The following is a 23,428-nucleotide window of genomic DNA, read 5'->3' as shown; positions in this document are numbered from 1 at the left end:
AGTTTGTGTTTGGGCTCAAAATACCCTTACTATGGACGGAACCCTAACGCCGTTAGGTTTTCCATCTCTCTCTCCCCACAATTTTCTCTCGCCTCCCATTCGCCCAACCACTGCCAACCCCCCTCCCCCAACCGGCGGCCAACAGCCGGCGACCACCACCCACTTTGATGCCAGCGATCCTACCCTCTTCCCACTAGTACAGAATATACGATTTGCGTCGGATGCGAGGCGCCTATTTGCGTCGGACATGGGTCCGACGCCACAGGCCTCGACGCAGATCATAATACAAGATCTGCATCGGACAACAGCGCGATGCAGTTACTTAGCTATCTGCGTCGGACCTACCTACCATGCGACGCATATGGCAAAGCCAGCACCCATCTCACTCATGTGCGTCGCATGTATTGCTATGTGCGACGTACATGAGGCTATAAGCCGCACATAATTCACGCCAGCAGCCCATAATTCACGCCAGCGCCTAGCTCACTCATGTGCGTCGCATGTAGTGTTATCTGCGACGCACATGAGGCTTATCAACACATAATTCACCCATAATTCAAGCATAATCTAGATTCATCATTCATCACCAGCATATAATTCACGCAAAATTCATCCACAACCAAATAATGACTGCAATTCAGAAACAAAACTGGAAAAAAGTTGAATTTTTACATTAATTATAAATTATATTTTTACAAAACCTAATTACAGAATAATACAAAAATTACGGAAAATTAAAATAAGCAAATCAACAAAAGGAAAAAAATTCAAGTACATAGTTACAAAAATTATATCAAAAAACTGCTTCATCTTCATTTTCAGTTGGCTACGCCTTCGAGCACGCCGGCAAGAAAACTTGGAAGAAAAATAAATTTCGCCGGCGAGTACTACTCAGATGCCGCGATTTTTTCTCTTTCTCGCTGGCAATCCATCAACAACAGTCGGCACTGAGATCTCGCAACAATGAAAGACATCAAAAATGGAAGAGAGAGAAAATGGCGTGGATAAGGAAATTAAGCTCTAACCTTCGTCGCTCGCTGCTAACCATTGCATCGAATCGCGACGAGGTGTCTCTTCCTTCTCCTCCTCTGTTTCACCGGAAAATGCGTTGGTGATTACTTGTTTGCGATGAAACAGGTGAATGGAGATGGATTTCAATGGATTCTTAGTTGAAGTTTTGGCTTTTGTAGAATCTGATGATTACTTGTTTGCGATGAAACCCGTGAGAGAATGGTGAGAGAGATGAGGGTAAATAGGTTAGACATGGAAGAGAGAGAACGTGAAGAGAGATCTACGGTTTGCGTTTGAAGGTTGAAGTGAGGAATTTAGGGTTAAGTGGGGATTTAAGAGTGCGGCGCGAAATGAAAAGTAATACGTGCCATTAGGTGGGCCAAGTGATTTGCGTCGGATGGGCCTAGGGGTCCGACGCAAATCATCCTTTTGCAACGCACCTAAAAGAGGTGCGACGCAGATAGTGTGAATTTTTTTTTTCAAGGTAGAGACGATTTGCGTCGCATGAGTCAGGAAATCCGACGCACATTTGGCTTTTGCAATGCACCTAACGCATGTGTGACGCAAATGGGGCGTATCTGGTGCTTATGTACCCATGTTGTGCGTCACACTCCTCTCTACGTGCGACGCAAATTAACTTATTGTGTCTTTTTGCCTTTCATGCGACGCAAATCGTCATTTTTCTAACTAGTGTCCCTTCGCCGGCCAGAACAGCAACACCCCCGGCCCTGGCGACCCCACCATCTCCCTTTCCCCCACCCTCGACACCCCATCCTAGCCCTACCTTTCCCCATTCTCGATTCCCCCACCCCACCCACCCCGACACCACCCCCCTCCCCCCTTTCCCCCTATCGGAAACGACACCCTTTTCGTGTCTTCCATCGTGAGTCGACCCCCTACCCTTCCCTACCCAGATACGCCGCCCTCAAACCCTTTAACCCGCCCTCGAAACCACCCTAGGCACCACCCTAGGCTGCTGTTCTGCTATTCTGGCCGGCGCCAACGTCGAGGGTAAGGGAATCGGGAAGGGAGGGGGTAGGGTCGCCGGCGTCGGAGTGAGGGAGAGGGGGTTTGGTAGTAGGTGGCGGAATGGGAGGAGAGAGAAAATCAGGGAGAGAGAGAAGGAAAACCAGACGGCATTAGGGTTCCGTCCATAGTAAGGGTATCTTGAGCCCAAACACAAACCTCAGAGGTATATGAGGAATTCCCCAAATGTGGGGGGTAATTTCGGAATTACACCAAACCTCAGGGGTACCTGAGGAATTTTCCCTTTCTAATTTGGTCTCATCAGAACTTTTATGTTCGATTATTCTTATTATTATTAACGTCTAAGAAATTATTATTATTATTATTATTATTATTATTATTATTGTTATTATTGTTTAGTTAGTTGGTTAATTTGTTTTTTTGAATAGAAAATATTCGTCATTTATTTTGGGTCAAAGTAATTAACAAATATTATTTGTCAAGACATAATTAAGATCTCTATCATTTGTTCGGACGTAAATCATTCAACCACCTCACTTAAATTTGAGATCCCCAAAGTTCAACTCCTCACGCGGTTATTAAGTTGTCTATTGTACGGTATTGTAACAATAATAACTTATGTAGCAATAAAAACCAAGTAGTATTAGTAAGTTTTGTTGTTTTGGTATATATGACATAAAAAATATGAAAGAATTTGCCAAAAAATAAGTAAGTTCTAACATCTACAAAAGAAATATCAAATATGTAATAAGTATTGGACATGTACTCTTTTTATCCTTCTAAATCTTCACTTGCATACTTAGACAACATAAATAAAATATAAATTGGACAAATATAGATAAAATAAAATCAAAATTTGACGAAAGAATTCCCAAAAAAATTCATTTTATTCCAAGTTTCCAACATTCTTTACATTATACTAAGTTAAATGAAAAGTCAAACCATTACTTAGATAGTTAGATTAGCATAAACGAAAAATTCCATAAATTTACTATTCACATAGTCTAGCAAGCAAAAAGTTACGTCCTTCACTATTCACAACCATCAACTATAAGCCCTACTCGATTCCTTTGCGGATGATCAGAAAACAGTGCTTTTTAGGGTCCAACTCCCCATTGATGCAAGAACTCATAGTATGTCATGGCCATCCTCAATCAGATTGTAAACCCATTCTTCTGCAAGCCCAAAACGAGTGAAAGCCCCATCCTCACCCTTCACAAAAATCTCCTTAGTAATCCCATCATGTTGAACATCACCACCAGCCTTCATTTCAACACCACCAGCAGCCTCTAACCCAACCTTCCGTTGACTTTGACCAGCACACGATAACACACACACAATCACCTTCTTAAACACACAAACATCCTTCTTTTTTACCCCCTTTTTCACTAACTTTGTCAAGAATTTTAACACCACTTCCATTACATCTAAGGGATCTCCTACAACCAACTCCCTCATAAATCACCTTATCATTTCCTTTATCCATTTTTGTAGTTGATGAACCTGAAATTACCAACTCAAAATATTCTAAATAAACAGAAATATTAAAAACCAAATAAACATTTTCAAATGAAATAAGGCACCCAACAAATAAATTATCTAAAACAATCTATAAATAAGGGCTAATAATGGAAGAAAAAACCAAAAGGAAAAACTCCCAAAAATAAATAATAAAGTAGTTTATAAGTGTCAAAATTAAATTTTCTTTAAAAATCACTAATGGCTCTCAGGTTCACAAGTTAACCTCATCATCGAGCACTCGACTGTAAGTGACAACACAACTTCACTACACAAGAAAGCCAGCAAAAGTGACACGAGTATCCACAATTCTATGTCTTTTAAACAATATCAAAACCAATTTTACCAATCAAGTGCATATCATGTCCAATACTCCAATAAAGACAAAAGAAATGTACCTCCACATCGTGACACTTAGGGAAAAACATGTGTGTGAAGTAAAACGTAGCACAAAACAGTTGTAAACAACCAATCATCTTTTGCACAAGGGACATATTATAAACCTAACCAAACAACCACAATTAGCCATCCCACCCTTTTCTTCTAGCCTCTATACTCACGACCAAATTTCATCATTACAAAAAATAATTAAATAAATTTAGTCGGGGGAAAAGGTGGAAGACAAAAGAAAGAACAACTACGGCTCTCAGGTAAAAACTTCACCTCATCAGCGAGCACTCGACTTTAATTGACCACACAACTTAACAACACAAGAGAGCCAGCAAAAGTGACACAAGCATCAACAATAACAAAGCCAATCTTACCAATCAAGTACGAATCGTGTTCAATCAAGCCAACAAAAGAAATGTAGAGATGCATTGTGACACTAAGGGAAAAACATCTGTGAAGTAAAATGTAGCCAAAAACCAAACAAGTCAACAACCAATTATCTTTGCGCAAGGGACATTCATTTATTAAGCAAAAGGACATTAAAGAAATAAACCAAACCCAACAATTTTGTTTATGGTTTATAATTTTAGGGTTAGGGCTAGGGTTTGGTCTAGGTCTCGGGTTAAGGTTTAAGGCTAGGGTTTTTGGTTATGGTTTAGGGTTTAGGGTTAAGCCCTTATCTCTGATGATTGGTCCTAAAGAGTAAGCCTTAAGCAAATAACTCAAAACACAAACCCACAACAGACCAACCTCAAAACAGAACATAAACAAACCCCAAACACAAATAAACCTCAGAACACAACCAACCCACAAACAAACAGATACCCAGGAAAAAATAGAAACCCATATACAAACACAAACCCATAACATGACACAAACCCAGAACACAACCATCAGCCATTTTCAATAGGCCAGAACAACAACCATCAAACAACAACAGCAGCACAGTTTAAGGAATTGAAACATAATCAATATCAGTAGGCTCTATATCTTTAACAACTTCAAGAGACTCCTCATTCTCAATCTTAGAATAACTAAAGATCCAATTTTGGCAAGTCATAAGAGCCTCAACATTTTGGGCAGCAAACGCGTGCAATACTTTGTCAAAAATTCTGCCCCCATATTAAATGAAGACTCGGAAGCCACATATGTAATGAGGATAGCCAACACATCTCTAGTCATCCGAGACAAAATAGGCTAAACGCCCACATAGGTTTCCAATAGGCCAAAACATCAAAGTGGTCATCTTGGTCAGTAGGAGCATGAGGGGCATTGAATTATGATTTCATATCATTTTCAATACCCCTACTAGCAGCAACATTGGCATCAAAACTCTAAAAAATAACAAATAAAATAGTATCACTAAACTATTAACAAATAACAATCACTAACTGTAAAAGTAATCAAATGAATCAAATGTTACACATAGTAGCCAACGTTTCCAAGACTGACCTTCTTAAACGGACGGGCAAGCGACCTTGCAAAACTTGGAGTGGAGGAATCAAAACCGGTAGTCATAGAAGATGTAGTGGAATAGGGTTGGAGTTGTAAGTGAGAATAAACACTAGCATACTGCATATACAACTCGGTAAAGGCATCAACAACCTTTTTAGCCTTACGATTAAGATCTTGGACCAAATAAACAATAGCATACAACTCATGAACAAGTATTTTTGTAACGGGGATCAAGCATGATATCAATAGTAAGAATCAAAGAATACTAATCCCAATACTTGTTAAATTTTGCATACATAGGAGCAGCCATAAGACAAATAGAGAAACATATAAACCATGCTCAAGTAAACAGTATCTATCTATAGCCTCCTAGCTTCCAAACACCTACGGAGCATAAGAAAAGTAGAATCACTAATGGAAAATAAGGAAGGGTTGCGGTCAAAACAGCCCTAAGAGCTGCGTTTTTGGCCAGCAACCCTTTCCGTAGCAGCCCTTCAATAGAAAAGAAGGGCTGCGGTTTTTGACCGCAGCCCTTCACAATGAAGGGCTGGAAGGGTTGCGGTTTTGAGCCTAAACCGCAGCCCTTTTAACATAGAAGGGTTGTGGTTTTATCCCAAAACCGCATCCTTTTTGGACCCCAAAAAAATTTTTTTTTTTTTGTATTTTTATGTCAAATTGACACAAAATCAATTCTAAACTGATAAAATATAACAAAATCACAGCCTTCTCCTCACTGGTTATAGAGTTTGGTTCTTAAATTTTTTGATAAGTGATAATAAGATAAAGAAATATCATAAGTGACAGTAGAGAAAATGTAATAACTATTCCAAAACCAAAAACAACAACAAAAAACAAAAATCGAATCAAAACCAAAAACAACAACAAAAAATCAAATCGAAATTATACTTGAAGCGAATGCGCTTGAGATCATTACCCCCCCCCCCCCCAATCATGGAATAAAACAAAAGCAATGAGAACACCAGGGTCCACTTGAGGAAACCAAAAAGACCTAAAATTTTATAACTTGGCATAGATAAAGAAATACCTGTATTTCATTCAAATTGAAACTATCGAAACTATCTGCATAAAGCAAATCCTAAAGAAATTGGAACTAAAGAGCCACATTTGGCAGATTAAATCTTAAGATAACAAGCACAGTTAAGGGAATAAAAAAAGGAGATGAAGCACCTTCCAACAGGAAAATATAAATTAAAAGTCTAACCAAAGGCACTCTGCTTAATTGCAGTTTCATGCACTCGGCTTATTTTAATTAAGAGCCCGAAACTCAGATTAATATTCACAGCTGCCATGAACTTGAAGCAACAACCAATGACACACATAAGAAACACACAGCCACTGGGTAATAGCACAAACAGAAGATTAATATTCACAAACATATTCGAAGATGACATACAATTTACGAATCTGTTGTAATTGAAGAACCTAGATAATGAGAACGGTTACATTACTTCTGTCAACAATTCCTTCGACGCCATTTCCTTGCCCTCAACTCAACCGTAAAATCTAACTAATAAAACATCACCACATATTAAACCATGCCAAAAAGCGTTGAACAAGATGAAAAATTAACGAAATAAACTTAGATTTGAAAATGAAATAGAAGAAACAAGAACGAAAAGAAAAAATAAGAACTAAATAGAAGAAACATGGAAGTAATTACCAAAAAAATGAACATTTAAAGACCTCTTTTAAATATCGAACAACCAGAATTCCCAATAAATTGGAGCAATATGATGATGAGTGAAGAAGACGAAGATGAAGGAGTAGAGATAAAGAGTTTGAACATCGATGTCAGTTCGAAGCTTAGGCCATTAAGGCTGAGTTTAGGGGAGAAAGAGAGGAGATAGGAGGAGAGAGAGAAAGGCTCTCAAGTCTTAGCTATGTGGGTAATACGAGGGGGAAAAGTAGTGAGTTTAGGGCAAATAGATTTTTTAAAAGGCCCAAGGATTGTGGTTAACGCAGCCCTTCTTACTGCAATTAAGGGAAAATAGGCCGAAGAAATTATATCAGTAGAGGATGAAACATTGATCGATTTTCGTTAACTTAAGGTTCACATCAATCAAATGATCATAAGATTGTTGATTGTCTTCGACGTTAATCAAAACCATCAGAGGATTGATCGCCATACAAGATAGGGCTCGATCATCGATGTTATTACACGGTTTTAACAATAAACGCAGCATCATTAGAATAGATTGATCGACTTTCATCGTTGATGTTTTAGGTTTGGATCTTAAAAGATACTAAGATACCAACTACTAAGATAGTAAGTATAGTTAGATAGTAATATTAATATAGGACTAGGGGATCCATCTATCTGATAATCCGTAGCAATGACTTGCTAAGTTACTATATGTATCGTCGTATTGGTATTACGATAATTATGACATTACGCTATTACAACTTTGGCTTAACAGTTTCACATCATTCATAATCATTTTTACATGAAACATCTTGTTTAAAATTAAAAAGACTAATCAAACTTAATTATAATTTTTATTAATTTATTATATTACAAATTACTAAACAAATTTACAAATCAATACTAGAAGTCTAGATTAATTGTCTTGCTTGTCTAGATTCTAGAATGTAGAATTATAAATTTAGAAATTAGAAAAAAGAATACTTAAACTTGTCTTAACCTTAACCATTTAATTTGAGAAAGAGTAAATCCAACCATTGATATTTTGAAATCCATGTGCTTGGTCACTCTTGATGTTCATTGGTAAAAAAAAAATCAAGGATCATAGTTTGAGACCATTGATTAGCCAATATTAAATATGCGCCCTCTATTTCTTTAATCTCTAAAATCAGAAATCTAAAATGAACTCTCTAAAATCTTAGCCATTCACTCTCAAAATCCAACGGTTCAGATTAGACCTAAAATATAAGCCTAAACTTCCCTACTATATAAACCCTTTTTAAACCCCCCCCCCCATTTCTCTGCCTTTTTTCGAGTTTACTCTGCTCTCATTCTCTCTCAGACCTCGGTCCTCACTCCTCTTTAGTCTTTGGTATTTCACATCCAAACCTTAAAATAAATCCTAAAATTCTCTCATTTTTTTTTTCAATCTCTCTCTCATTTTCTCTCTGAACTTCCAATTTCTCACTCTCTATCTTATTTACCTCAAATCTGAAGAAAACACTATTTTTCAGATTTTGCTTATTTACGGGTTGTGTTATACATTACTAAAGTTGAGATTTGTGGTGAAGATATGAGGAAAAAAGCAAGAAACTGAAGAAAAAAGGTGTTGATCTGAAGAAAAAGGTTAACAAATTTAAGATCTTAGGGAAAAAAAGCAAAAAAGCCTAAATTTAATATTTGAAAACGTATGTCACAACCAGGTAAGTCTTCTAATTTTCGTTTTTTAGAATTAGGTGAAGATATGCTGGAATATCATGTTTTTTTTTTTTGTTTCTTTGTCATATGTGAGATCTGAAATTTTAGGGTTTGTGCTAAAAAATTTATGCATGAATTATTTGGTTTTTTGATTTTAATATATGTTTATTAAGCGATATGAAGACTGAAATTATGCAATTATCTTTATTTTACGATTTGAAGACTCAAATTAAATTAATTATGTGTTCGTTTTTATTATCTTGTGACTTGTATATAATAATCATGAATAATACATTAATATAATGTATTATATTAGTTTTTGACTTTTTGTCATGTATCTTAAGTTCTTAATTATTTACGTTCATAGTTCATTTTGCTGTTTGTTTATATGTTTGTGATTTGTGTTTAAGTTTCTAGGTTTGTCGTTTTTGTTAGGGTTTTGTGGTTGGGTTTGTGTTAGTGTTATGTTTTTGGGCTTGTGTTTAGGGTTTGTGTTTCCGGGTTTGCGTTTCTCGGTTCGTTTTTTCCGTGTTTGTTTTCTAGGTTTTGTTTTGTGGCCTGGGTTTTGTTTTGTGGGTTTGTTTTATGGGTTTTGTTTTCTGGTTTTGTTTTCCGGGTTTTGTTTTCTTGGTTTGTTTTCTAGGTTTGTGTTATGGGTTTGTGTTATGGGTTTGTGTTTTTAGGTTTGTGTTTTGGGTTTGTGTTTTTGGGTTTGTGTTTTGGGTTTGTGTCTCTAGGTCTTGTGTTTAGGGGTTACTGTTTAAGGTTAGTGTTGGGTGTTCAACCTTACCCTAAACCCTAACCGTAAACCCTGACCCTAAACCCTAACCCTTAACCCTATCCCTATCCGTAAACCCTGACCCTAAACCCTAACCCTAACCTAAACCCTAACCTAGCTTAACCCTAAACCTAAACCTAAAGCTAAACATAAACCCTAACCCTAAACTCTAACCCTAACGGCCTAACCCTAAACCTAACCTTGACCCTAAACATGACCTTAACCCTTACCCTTATCTTGCCCTAACCCTAACCCTAACCCTAAATGCCAAGACTCTGCCTTGTTTAAACTGTAAATGTGTTAATCAATTGACACTGGACTCCATTATTGGGTCAAATTCGCTTTAGGTTGAGGAGAAAACCATTTCTCCCCAAACTCATGACCCTGTTCAGTTTGGAAGGTGTACGACCAAGGTTTAGCAGCACTTTACTTTGTTTTAAACGGAAGATGGTAAGATATTTTCTACATGTAAGCATTGTAATTCTAGGACCTATCGTGCTGAGGGAACATAAGGTACTAATAACCAAAATAAACATTTAGAGAAGTGTGAAGCTTACTTAAAAGTAAAAGTTGCTCAACCTCAGGGGCATTATGATCAAAAAACTTTATGTCGTATGTTTGTTGAAGCTATTATGTGTCATGGCTATCCATTGTTGATTGTTGAGCATTCTAAGCATAGGGAATTGCTTTCTTACTTGAATCCTATTGTGAAGCATATTTCTAGGAATACTATGCTTATGCATTACACTAATCAGTTTGCTGGTCTTAAAGCTTAATGAAAGACAACTATAGGTAATTTAGAAGGAAAAGTGTGTTGTACTTGTCAATTGTAGTCTTCACTTAATAATGTTAGTTTTACTGTTTTGACTGCTCATTATGTTGATAACACTTGGGTGCTGCGTTCTAAAATTCTTGTTTTTAGACATTATCCTGGGTCCCACACTGGTAAGGAGTTGGGTAAGTTTACTCTTGATTTGTTTGATGAGTGGAATATTAGAGATAATGTTAGTTTTACTCTTGATTTGTTTCAAAGTAATTAATTACTGCTTGCTGGTGATTGCCAAAAACAACAAGTCTGGCTTTGAACCGCTCCACAAAACCATCGAAATTATAATTAATCCGATAAACCCACTTACAACCAAGTAAATTCTTATCACAGTTACGAGGTACCAACTTCCATGTGTCATTATTAATCAAAGCGTTATATTCATCCATCATAGCTTGACGCCAACGTGAGTCTTTAGAAGCTTGTTTAAAATTAGTAGGTTAAGACTCTACAAGTTCAGTATTTAAGTTCATTAAGACACGAGGCTTAGAAACACCATCTTTAAGACGAGTAACCATGGGATGGTTGTTAGCAACAGTGATAGACGTAGAAGGAGGCAAGGGAGTGGAGGACACAACAATATGTGGCGATGGAGGTTAGGAGACGGGACTAGCCAGCGCTGGCGAGCCAGCAGGCGGGTTAGCAGGCCTGGGCTGGATGGATGGGAGGACAGCAGCGTGCCCAGCAGCACGCAACATTGGATGGGAGGGAGGCCCAGCACGCAGCGTGGGCGTGCCGGCGAGGTGACCCGGGGATGCTGGACTGGCAGCAGACCAGGCAGCGGGTGACGTGGAGCAACCAGCGAAAGCTGGAGGGCCAACAGGCGAGACCGACGGACGAGGGGGGGAGGGGGTAGGCTCAGCGCACGCTGGACTGGCAACTGGCCAGGCAGACGCAGGCGTGGAAGAGGGACAAGACTAGCTTTTGACATGTCCACTGGGAGGATGGACAACATTTATGGGACTCCAATCAGACTCTAAGACACGGGGCTACGTGTAAGGCGTTTTGGATGTAGAACCCACAATGGTACGATACGGAAACTTATGTTCATGAAAAAGAACATGACGACTAGTGAATACTTTCTGGGTAGTAGGATCAAACCAACTATACCCTTTATAATCCAATGCATATCCAATAAAAACACGGGTTTTAGACTTAGGTTACAATTTGTGATTTTTAGAGTTTAGAAACAAAGGAAAGCATTCACATCCAAATGTTTTCAAAAATTTGATAGGAAGGGGCACGATGAAATAATTTTTCAAAAGGAGAAACACCCCCTAAAACCGAGCTGGGTAATCTATTGATAGTGTAAGTGGCGGCATATGATGCATCAACCCAAAATTCAGCAGGAAAGTCAGAATAAATAATCATATTACGAGCCATTTCAATGATATGACGATGTTTGCGTTCTGCAACACCGTTTTGAGCTGGAGTATGGGGACAAGATTTTTGGAAAATTATGCCATTGTCAGAAAAATGTTGGAGAAGAGGAGAATTGTCAAATTCGCGTCCTCATCACTTTGAAATATTTTAACTTTACAATTAAAAAGGTTTTTAACCATCTTTTGAAACATAAGGAATTTAGAATAAGCTTCCGATTTTCAACGTAAAGGATAAATCCAGGAATAGGGCGAAAAATCATCAACAAACACAACATAATAACGAAATAATTGATTTGACAAAACAGGAGATTGCCAAAGATCACTGTGAATTTTATATAGAGGATATGTAGAAATATGTTCAACTGAATCAAAAGGTAAACGATGAATCTTTCCTAGCTTACATCCAACACAATCATCATCATGAAACTTAGAGGTACATGTGATATATTTATTGGAACATAAAGATCCTAAAATGCTAGAAGATGTATCCCCCAGACGAGCATGCCAAATGTCACCCGACTCCTTAGTGGCTAGAAAAGCAGGAACTGAAGGCTCAGGAGGGACAATGTTGGGCTGAAGAGGGTAGACACCTTGCTTACTGGTTCCTTGAAGCAGAACCTCCCCCGTTATCTGGTCCTTAACATAAACAGAATTTTTATCAAAACTCACAACACAGTCATTTTCATGACACAGCTTGTTAACCGATAATAAATTATGTTTTAAGTTAGGAACATGACAGACAGATGACAATTGGAGGGGACGACTTGTAGTTTTTAAGGTTAAATTTCCAGTACTTTTAATACGGAGTAAGGTACCATTACCAAATATAACAGAACTAGACCCTGTATAAGGAGTTTTAGCAGAAAACGTACCATCCTGAGGGGTCATGTGAGAGGCAACTCCCAAATCCGGGTACCAGACTGAATCATTAGCTTCACCACCAACAGACAGTGCAGCTAAGGCTCGAGTGACACTTTCAAAGGAAGAGGGAACAAAGCTGGAATTGAAACGTTGAGGACAATAGACAACTTGATGACCTGGAAACCAACATAAACCACAAGTATCGGAAGTAGGGGTAGAGTTTACATTGCTACTTGATGGATTACTCCCTGCAGACGACAAATCATTAGTAATATAATCTAGGTAAGGCATACTATAGGATGACAAGTTAGAATATTTACTCATACCATTGGAGCGTTCCCGGTTAGCGTTATTGTTGTTGTTTCCAGAGCCACGAGTATTATTATTTCCCCCATTCCCACCATTATTACCACGAGCATTCTGATTATTGTTACCACCACGATTTCTATTATTTCTTCCCCGATTTCTCCCTCCAGAGGTAGACTTTGTGGAGGAACTTGATCTAGAACCAGCAGATTGAACAGCAAGTAAGGCATGATGAGAGGAGGGACCAGATCCATCCCTCGAATTATTCAATCTTTGTTTATGAAGGAGCAACTTAGGCCTTAGATCATCAAAACTAATAGGGAATAGATAATGCAACAAGGTAGTAACAATGTGATCATATTCAGAATCACGATCCAGACCAAAAAGGGTATATTAAACTAAATCCTGATTTGACACAGGACATTGTATTAGCAGCAAGAGAATCAGCAATAACCTTTATTTTCCTTAAATAACCATCCATAGATTGGGAATCATTCTTTTTAATACGAGTAAAACGTCCCTTTAATTCCATAGAACAAGCCATACTTGCATGCATAAAGCGAGACTGTAATCTATTCTAAATATCAACAGTGGTATGCAAATCATGAACATCAACAAAAACATCACGAGATAAAGTAGCAAAAATCCATGATTTTACTTGCTGATCAATACGCAGATATTCACAAAAGTGAACATTAGGAACAGTATTACCAGATTCATCAAGTACAGTAGCAGGAGGAATAATAGCAGTACCATCAACAATGCCAAGTAATTGATGAGAAAGCAGCAGGCAAGTTATTTGCGTTTTCCGTAAAAGATAATCCTCAGGAGAAGATAGAGTAATGGTTACCAAGTTCGTAAGATTAGGTGCCGATAATTGCGGAAGAGTGAAGGAAGGCGTCGAGTTGGAAGACATGGGGGTGGCGGTGTACCGTGTGTAAACGCCGGCAGGGAAGAAAAGGGGCCCGGTTGGGCGGCGCCGGTGGGCGTGATCGGCGTGGAGGCCAGAAAGCCTGGAGGAAACCGGGGGAAGGCGCGCGAAGAGGAAACCGGTATTGTGCAGCGCCGAGGTTATGTGGTCGTACGGGACCCACGGCTGGGACAAGAAGAAGCCGGAATATTGCGCGGCGGTGGCGGCGGCGGACATCTGATAAGGCCGGAGATCATGCGGCAGGCCGGCCTGGGAGGAGAATGAACCAAACAGCTGCGTTGCAGGGGAGGTAATCGCCGGCGGAGGCAACGGCGGACCGGAGGTCGACGCTGGCGGTGAGGCGGCCAAAGAAGCGAAAGAGGTGGCCGAAAAATCCATCACGAAAGGAAAGAAAAAATTTATTTTTGGAGAGCGAAATTTTTTTTAGAAAAACCTTGGTTGTGATACCATGTGCAAGTGTGAAGAATAATTGTGTTAACCTTGAGTAGGTTAACTTGGCATTCAATAGTTTTATACAGGCTTATGACTAGTTACAGACTATTCTATCCTTTTACATATAATGTTATCGAATAAGTGATATCAATGTTTGGTACTTTCATTTACTAGCTACTTACCATTAAACGAACTTACCTTTTCTAGTAGCATATGATATCAACTAGTAAATAAAGAATAGTTTTGGGGCCCTTATTTTCGGGAGACCTTGCACTGTCGCGCGTCTTGCGCAGGCGAAGCACCCGCCCCTGATCGGATCGATTGGACAGGTGAACAAGAATTTGCCTTAAACACTAAAGTATGATTAACAACATATCACTAAGTTGAAATTATGTTAAATCTAGACACCAAACTGAGAATTTGTCTCTTAACTTTTTCAGAGTGAACTCTTTGACTTGCACGTAAAAGCTAATGGGAGAAAGCATTAAATGCAAAAATAATCTCTTTGCTGTGACTCATAATTCTCAACAGCCAACCACAATTGATATTCAGTCATTATGTTTTGGTTCCTTCACAACCTTCCTGAATGCCTATATAAGCGATGAAAATACACTCACAATTCATCATCAATCAAATCCTAAACTCTTAGCAATTAATTGAAGTTAAAACAAAATGGGTCTTAAGATTTTTATTTTGTTGGGTCTTTTGGCTGTTGTTCTCCTAATCTCCTCTGAGGCAGCAGCAAAAGACTTGAGCCAAACTTCCACTACTCGACATATCAAGGGTAAGCTAGCTTCGCATTTTTCATTTCTCTTTTTTTATTGCATGCTTATCATATAAACAACTACTCCATGTCAAATTACTTGTCCTTTATTCATTTTGCATTCTCAAATTTTGATTAATTTATTACTGTTCTTTTTTTTAGGGAGATTACTGATCTTTTTTTTAGGGAAATTATTGTTCTTTTAATTAATAGATACATGATTAGACTATACAAATTTTAATAAAAAAAAAATCTTCCTATTATACTATCTTTTTTTTTTTCAATCTACGTAAACTGATTTTCATTCTTATTATCAATGCATATAACTTTGACTATATATTAATATTTTTAACTATCAATAATACAAAGTTTATTTTGAATCTAACAAGACTTTACATAATAACTTTGTTCCTTCTGTATACATCATAAGTGATGGATAAAGTAAAAAAATTATGTGAATAGTACAAAAGTATGAAGATTTTTTTTAGATGTAAGGAGAATTACCTTGCATGAAGGAGTAGATTAGAAGACAAGAGAGAGAGTACTACTAGCTGTTATATACTTTATTTCTACGTATATCAGGATATTTTGTTCACCTCGTTTTAAGTCCTTATAAGAAAAAATAAACTCAGATAAATACAAATATGTTTAGTTAAGGTCTAACAAGGACTAATAAGTTTAAATAAACTCAATTCAGCAAAAATAAGAAAATTCAAGATTTACATATTCATAAAAGGGTTATGCTGCTGCATATAAGACATAAATACATTGCTTAAAATGGAATTTAGCTGTAAATTTATGACAAAAGTTTGCATTAATCTATGTAATAAATGATCAGTTAATGCTTGTTTTTTTCCATTTTTAACTTCAGGGCTGCATATAGCTTTTTCCTTCATAAAAGGAGGTCTAATAAGTCTAACTAAGTTCAAATAAAGTCAATAATAAGGACCAATAAGGTCTAATAAGTTCATATAAGTTTATTGAAGTTCAAATAAGTTAAGATAAGTTCAAATTATGAAAATAAGTTGAAAAGAACAGACTAATGAGGAAGATAAGTGATGCTTCTAAATCTAGAAACACGTAACTTAATCTCCCAAATCAAGAAAAAAATAAGGGGAATTCTACATTTATACTGTACTTTTGACTTTTGCATTTGATATCCAAATTTATTTTAGATTCTACATGGTAGTATTGTAGTTTGGACTAATTTTCTATCGTAACATTCCGTTAAATAAACGTTAGTTGGGGATTAATTAGGATTACAGGTTTGCCTCGTTTTGCGTACTTCAGTTGATACACCAAGAAAATCGATCGGTTAAATTTTTTTTAAGGGGGGGGGGGGGGGGGCGACATTTTTGATTTCAAAGCTTAATCTTTAGGGTGAAATTGGAAAAAAGATCGAAAATGCCTGGCTTTGCGTAACACAAAAGAACAACTAGTCTTTCCTCGAACCTAAAACGAGGTGCATGTTTTTGGTTTTTTTTTTAATTTGGACTTCAAATTTCGCATAAATGAACGTGACACATATTGCAGATACTAAAGCTGACGGCAAGCTGGAGGATGCCAAGTACGGAGGATATCCAGGCGGCGGATATGGTGGATACCCCGGCGGAGGCTACGGAGGAAATCCCGGCGGAGGCTACGGAGGAAATCCCGGAGGAGGATACGGAGGAAATCCCGGAGGAGGGTATGGAGGAAATCCTGGAGGAGGATACGGTGGCTATCCAGGTGGGGGCTATGGAGGTCGAGGTGGATATGGCGGACGAGGCGGTGGATACTGCCGTTTTGGTTGCTGCTATCGCGGATACAATGGCTGCAGAAGGTGCTGCCGTTATGCTGGTGAAGCCGCTGAGAAGCACGTTGAGGCCAAGCCTCATAACTAAGAACTACCAATAACGTATCAACATTTTAGTTTCGTGAAGTTTTTAGCTTACAGAAGTATTGTGTATGAGTTGTATTAGCAAGTATAAGTACGGTGATCATGGTGTGAGAAACTGAGAATGAGAGGTTAAATGTTATTTTCCGTAAGCTAGTGAAGTAGTGATAGACTCACAGTCTGATACTATGGCTGTTTTAAGTGTGTAACCAGTAAAAGAGAATCTGTGATTTAATAACATATCTTCAACTTTTAAGTGATGGGCTTAAATGTTTGGTAAAATGCATGTTGTAGATCAGCCAACTAGATTTAGATTTCTTGTCTTTCAAGTTTGAATACAATAGCACTCATGTCTATCTGTTGATTGACTTGCTCCCTGAAAAAACGATATGTTTCGGTTTCGCAAACGTGCGTGCTATATTAATTTAGGCTAGAAGTAATCGGTTCAGTTTATAGGTGTGGGTATAAGAGGTGGTAATCGAATTGATTGGGTCATCTTGGTCATCATGTTCTTGTTAGGTGTATCGTCAGTAGGGTTGTTCGGAGTGCGGTCTGGACAACACCAAACCACAATCCAAACCATTTTTTCGCATTTTGGATTGATTTGCGGTTTCAAAATTGCGGTTTGGGTTGTGATTTCAAGCAAACTGCGGTCTGCAGTTTGAGTTGGGTTTTAATATTTGTAAACCGAAACCGCATCATATTTGTAATTTTATATGATTTGTTAAAAATTTATTTTATCTATTTTTATTTTTAGAAAGACACTTAATAAGGTGGCTTACAAGTTACAGCCAATCACTATACCATTTAATACGATTAAATACGTGTATTAGGTATTTAGCTTAGGTTTTTGTAGTTGCAGTCATATCATCTAGTCATCCACTCAAATACAGGTTAAGTGTTTTGGTTAGTTTGGTTTAAGGTGTGATGAGGCATACGTGCCTTTTTTGTTTTCTCTCTCCTTTGTTTGGTGTAAGATTTGGACATAATGTTTCTTGTTTGTTGTAAGATTTGAGCAGAATGTTTAATTATGATGTAAACTTTATATTAATTTTGGCTCTTTATATTTATTTCCATTTTTTTTTTTACTCTTAGATTACAAAACTAATGTTGCCGAGGAAAAAAATGATTAAAACGCACCAAATCGTTTTGCGCAGTTCGGTTTGGGTTAGTTTGGCAAAAATGTGGTGCGGATTGGGTTAGAAAAATGTCAAACCGTATGTTTGCGTTTTGGGTTGGGTTAAATCTCAAATCGCACCAACCCAATAACCCGCGAACATCCATAACTAGGTGTATTGAATTGAATAAAGATTATGTATATATTGTGTCTTTTTTTTTAAGCCAAAGGAAGTAGTTATATTAGATTAAGCATCGTTACATACATAAAGACATTTATACTAAGAATATCTGAATAACAGTGATGATATCATAGAGAGAATTGTTCTCTGTAATCCAGATTTCTTTCATTCCATTTGTGTTCCTTACAACGGCACTTTACAAGAGGTTAAATAGTATGCTAAACCTAAGAGCAACCATGATGACAAGGCAAACATGGAATCAACATAGACAGCTGTGCAACAGCCTTTAGGACTACAGGACAAAAAGAAAAAAGGACAGCAGTACATCAACACTAATTGATTGCTGATCATTGGCACATGATCCCACACACCCAAATCTTCTTAGAGCATAGAGATGTAGTGTATGCAGCTGTAGGAAGAGCAACAGTGTACCCTCCTCAACACTCCCCTTTAAGCAGAGTGAGAGGTAGAAGACTGACCGCCCAGCTTGGAGAGAAGCTTTTGGTGCTAGTCAGTGGTGAGAATTTTAGTTAGCACATCAATCACTTGTTCTGCTGTAGGCACATACGTAGGGTCAACCTCCCCACCAGCAACTGGATCCATGATGAAATGGCGATCTATGCCAACATACTTAGTCTTCTCATGGTGCACAAGGTTAGCAACAATGGCTAAAGCTGCCTGATCACAGAATAAAGGTGTTGCTCCAAGATGTTTCAGGCCTACTTCTTTAAGCAACTACTTGACCCACAAAACTTCACACATAGTCATGGTCGTGCTCCTGTATTCTACTTTAGCTGTTGACCTTGCTACAACAATTTGTTTCTTGAATTTCCAAGAAATAGGAGATTGTCCTAGCAGTAGACAAAACCCTGATGTGGATCTCCTGGTGTTGGGACATCCAGCCCAATCACTATCACAATAAGCCTTCAACTAAGCTGTAGAGTTAGCTGCAAGTAAGATACCCTAAGTTTGTGACCCTGCTAGTTACCTAAGTACTCTTTTAGCAGCTTGAAAGTGACTGAGGTAGGCTTGTGCATAAATTGGCTCAACACATGAACTGTGTATGATATATCTCGCCTAGTTATGGTTAGATATATGAGCTTGCCTATGAGCTTCCGGTAGACTTCTGGATGAGGAAGTGGCTCACCTTCAGTTGACAATAGTTTAACATGAGTGTCCATGGGCAGCTTAAGAGTCCTGTACTGAACCATGTTATATTGAAACATCAAGTCTTCTATGTATTTTCTTTGAGAGAGAAAGATTCCTTCTGAGCTACTATCAACTTCTATTCCTAAGAAGTATCTTAAGTCACCAAGGTCTTTCATCTTGATTTCAGTACACAAGCAATGTTTAGCTTGAGCAATAGCTGCTAAATCATTTCCAGTGAGAATCAAATCATCAACATAGGCTAGAATGCCTACAAACACCCCTTCAGATTCCTTTGTGAACAAGGAGTAGTCAGTTTTGGATTGAGTAAAGTAATTGTTTTTCAAAATAGTACTTAACTTAGCAAACCATTGGCTTGGATCGAAGCTTGTTTAAGCCCATACAATGATTTCAATAGCATGCACACCTTAGATGGAGAGCGAGTATTGCTTGAGTAGTTGTTTGAAGAGTTATGATCAAACCTAAACCCTTGACCCTCATATCCAGGTGGGAGCTTCATGTAGAGTGTTTCATCCAATTCACCATGAAGGAAGGCATTATTCACATCCATTTGATGTGTGTGCCAGCCTCTAATAGCTGCAACAGCTAGAAGAGCCCTTACAGTAGTTAGTTTAGCCACTGGTGCAAAAGTTTCCCCATAGTCTACACCATATTGTTGTCTGTTGCCAAGGACTACAAGTCTTGACTTGTACTTTTTACTGTTTCTATGAGGATCATACTTGGTTGTATACAATCATTTGTAGCCTATGGAATGCTTGCCAGTAGGTAGATTAGTAATCTCCCAAGTCCCATTTCCTTTAAGAGCATCTAGCTCTTCATTCATTACCATCATCCAGTGTTTGTGTTCCACAGCTTCCTTGAAACACCTAGGATCTGGTGCTTTCATTACAGTACCTAAAAGACATAAACTTGTCTGTAACTTGTGTTGTTGCAACTTTTTGAACAAAGTTGGCACTGATTTGGTAATCACCATGCCAAGTAGGAGTTATGTGCTCTCTACTAGACTTTCTCAAAACTACAACTTCTTCACTTCCTCTGTCATCATTTTTAGCTGTCACTTCCCTTTCTGCTTCATCATCATAGATAATTCTCTCAGGAGCTTGCTCTAGTTTATTGTGATTGTCAGCCTAAGTAGTATGAAAAACATCGAAAGGGTAGATAGTTTCATAAAACTTCACATCCCTTGACACAAAGGATGTACCAGTGAGAAGACTATGCAACTTGTATCCTTTTTGAGTGAGAGGGTACCCTATAAACACACATGGGACTTCCCTGGCCTGAAACATATCTTTCTTCCTCTCTGGATAGTAGGCAAATGTCATACATCCAAAGGCCTTCAAGTGTTTGTAATCTGGTATCTTCCCAAAGAAGACTTCATAAGGGCTTTTCTTCCCTAAAATCATACTTGGCAGCCTATTAGTGATATGTGTAGCTGTCATCATACAATCACCCCATAATTGCAAGGGTAGGCCAGCCTGAAACCTCAGAGCTCAGTATGTTTCTATGCTTCCTTTCTGCTCTTCCATTTTGTTGTGGCCTGTCCACACATGATGTTTGATGCACCACCCCTAGCTTATCAAATAATGGTTTACACTATTGTTGTCATCAAATTCCAAAGCATTATCAGATCTTATGATCTTGATTTACTTCCCAAACTGTGTTTTTGTCATGTTAACAAAGCTCTGAAGGGCTGCAAATGCATCATATTTCAGCTTGAGTAGATACACCCAAGTTACTCTTGAGTGGTCATCTACAAGAGTGAGAAAATACATAAATTTTCCCTTGTAGCTCACCTTGTATGGCCCCCCATGTATCTATGTGAACCAACTCAAAAAGCTCACTAGTTCTTGAGTCACTCTGAGTGAAAGGTAGTTTGGTAAATTTTGCTAATGGATAAGTGAGACACACATCCTTGCATTCATTTCTTACCTTAATTTCTTTTATCATAGCAAGTTTTTTCAGAGGAGCATGTCCTAACCTGTGGTGCCAGAGTGTTTCTTTACTCACTGTAGGCACATTTTTCACAGTGTTAGGAATATTATCATGAGCACTTGCTGTCATAGCTGAACTCTTTTCCTTCACTCTCAAACATTCAATAGTCTTCTCTCTCACCTTACATAGGGTCTCCCTCACTGGTTCATTTAATAGGTAGTATGAGCCATTTTCACCTCTTCCAACTCCTTTCAAAACATTACTTTCACACTCTTGAATGATACAATAGTTGTCAAAGAACACAGTTTTGCACTTCATATCCTTACACATCTTTTTAACAGATAAAATATTATGTTTAAAAGATGGTATATACAGAACATGTTTGAGATTTATATCATTCTTAAGCACAACATTCCGTATGTGTGATATTTTTGAAGTTTCACCATTTGGTAAATTAATCAGTGACTCCCTTTTACATATACTGGGTTCACACAAAATTTCATAGGTGTCAGTCATACGATCTGAAGCACCAGATTCAATAATCCATTCAATGTTCTTTACAGTTTCTGAAAAAGTAACATGAGACCATACCTGAGTAGTTTATATCCATTTCATCATCTTTGTCATTGCTCTTTGATGGTGTAGGTAGCAATCTCATCAACTGCTCTAGTTATTGAGCTGTGATTGTTGTTGCACTGCTTGCTGTTGAGACAACATCATTGTGGAGTTGTCCTTGAGCAGTAGCAGCAACCTTGCTTTCACCAGACTTTCCTTTGTTCCATCTTGACTGGTTTCCACCAGTTCTTGCTTTTCCCTTGTGTTGGTTTGTTCCATGATTATTTCCTTTAGGATGATTGTTAGGAAAGTCAATCACAAACCAACATTTCTCTTGTGTGTGACCACTTTTTCCACACACTAAGCACTGCATACCAGTTACTCCACTATTCACAACTCCGATCCCCCTGTCCCTCTACTGAACATGGCAAGAGTTTCTCCTTCCTCCTTCACTTAACCCAATACCTCTCTCTGAGCTTCTTCTTGCTCCAGGAAACTACAAGCTGTTTCTACAGTTGGTAAAGGGCTCATCATGAGCAGTTGGCTTCTCTACATTCCAAATGCCTCATCTAGGCCATTTAGAAATTGAAACAACTTTTGTTCTTCGAGTTATCTATTTAAAGTTTGAACAAAATTTGTGATTTCAGCTGTTACTTTTGTTATTGGAGGCAATGCATTAAGAAATTCAAGCTCCTCCCAATAACATCTCATTTGAGTATAGTACTCACTTACTAGCTTACCCTACTGCTTTGCTTCATACAAATCTTTACAGATTTTGTACTTCCTAGTTCCATTTGTGAGAGGAAATCTCCTCTCTAACTGATCCCATATCTCTCTTGCATTACTCATGAACATTATGGATCATTTTATAGATTCCGAAACAGATCCAAGTATCCAATAGATAATCATATTGTTGCAAGTTTCCCATGCTTCAATCTTCACATCATCTTTCTCATCCTTCTTTAGGACTCCAGTTACGAACCCCAGCTTTCTCTTTGTGGCTAAGCCAATTTCCATAGATCTTCTCCATGATATATAGTTTGCAGAACGTTGAAGCTTTTCAATGTTCATGAAGTTATTTCCATCAGAGGGATGTAGGTATAGTGGACTAGTAACATCAATAGTAGTGTTTGAACCAGCCATACTGTTTTAGAAACTTAAAGACATGATCTTTTGTCATTTTTCTATACTATTTCAAAGAGTTTTTGTAATTTTGGAGCCTTAGCTCTGATACCATAAAGAAATTTATACTAAGAATATCTAAATAACATTGATGATATCATAGAGAGAATTGTTCTCTGTAATCCAGATTTCTTTCATTCCATTTGTGTTCCTTACAACGGCACTTTAAGAGCTTAAATAGTATGCTAAACCTAGGAGAAACCATGATGACAACGCAAACATGGAATCAACATAGTCAGTTGTGCAACAGCCTTTAGGACTACAGGACAAATAGAAAAAAGACAGCAGTACAACAGCATTAATTGATTACTGATCATTGGCACATGATCCCACACACCCAAATATTCCTTGAGAGTAGAGATGTACTGTATGCAGCTGTAGGAAGAGCAACAGTGTAATACCCCTCATGATTGCTTT

At 38.0% G+C, this 23,428-nt stretch overlaps 1 protein-coding gene across 1 annotated transcript; it reads left to right on the top strand.

Moving 5' to 3' along the window:
• Window positions 1–14,848: 14,848 nt before the first annotated feature.
• On the top strand, window positions 14,849–17,133 carry LOC104902754 (uncharacterized). The gene is made up of 2 exons (XM_010690655.4): window positions 14,849–15,022; window positions 16,535–17,133. The coding sequence occupies exons 1-2, from the start codon at window positions 14,911–14,913 to the stop codon at window positions 16,882–16,884; spliced, it is 462 nt and encodes a 153-aa protein (XP_010688957.2). The 5' UTR covers window positions 14,849–14,910; the 3' UTR covers window positions 16,885–17,133.
• Window positions 17,134–23,428: the final 6,295 nt, after the last annotated feature.

Source organism: Beta vulgaris, chromosome 9 (assembly GCF_026745355.1).
Source record: "Beta vulgaris subsp. vulgaris cultivar EL10 chromosome 9, EL10.2, whole genome shotgun sequence".
Lineage (NCBI taxonomy): Eukaryota > Viridiplantae > Streptophyta > Magnoliopsida > Caryophyllales > Amaranthaceae > Beta > Beta vulgaris.
This window is presented reverse-complemented; position numbering and strand designations above follow the sequence as displayed.

What these genes read in the sequence shown, in the direction of transcription:
- LOC104902754 (XM_010690655.4), top strand. Translation starts at nt 14,911, where the DNA reads ATGGGTCTTAAGATTTTTATTTTGTTGGGTCTTTTGGCTGTTGTTCTC. An exon ending in CACTACTCGACATATCAAGG is followed by an intron (nt 15,023 to 16,534) that starts GTAAGCTAGCTT and finishes CACATATTGCAG; the next exon opens with ATACTAAAGCTGACGGCAAG.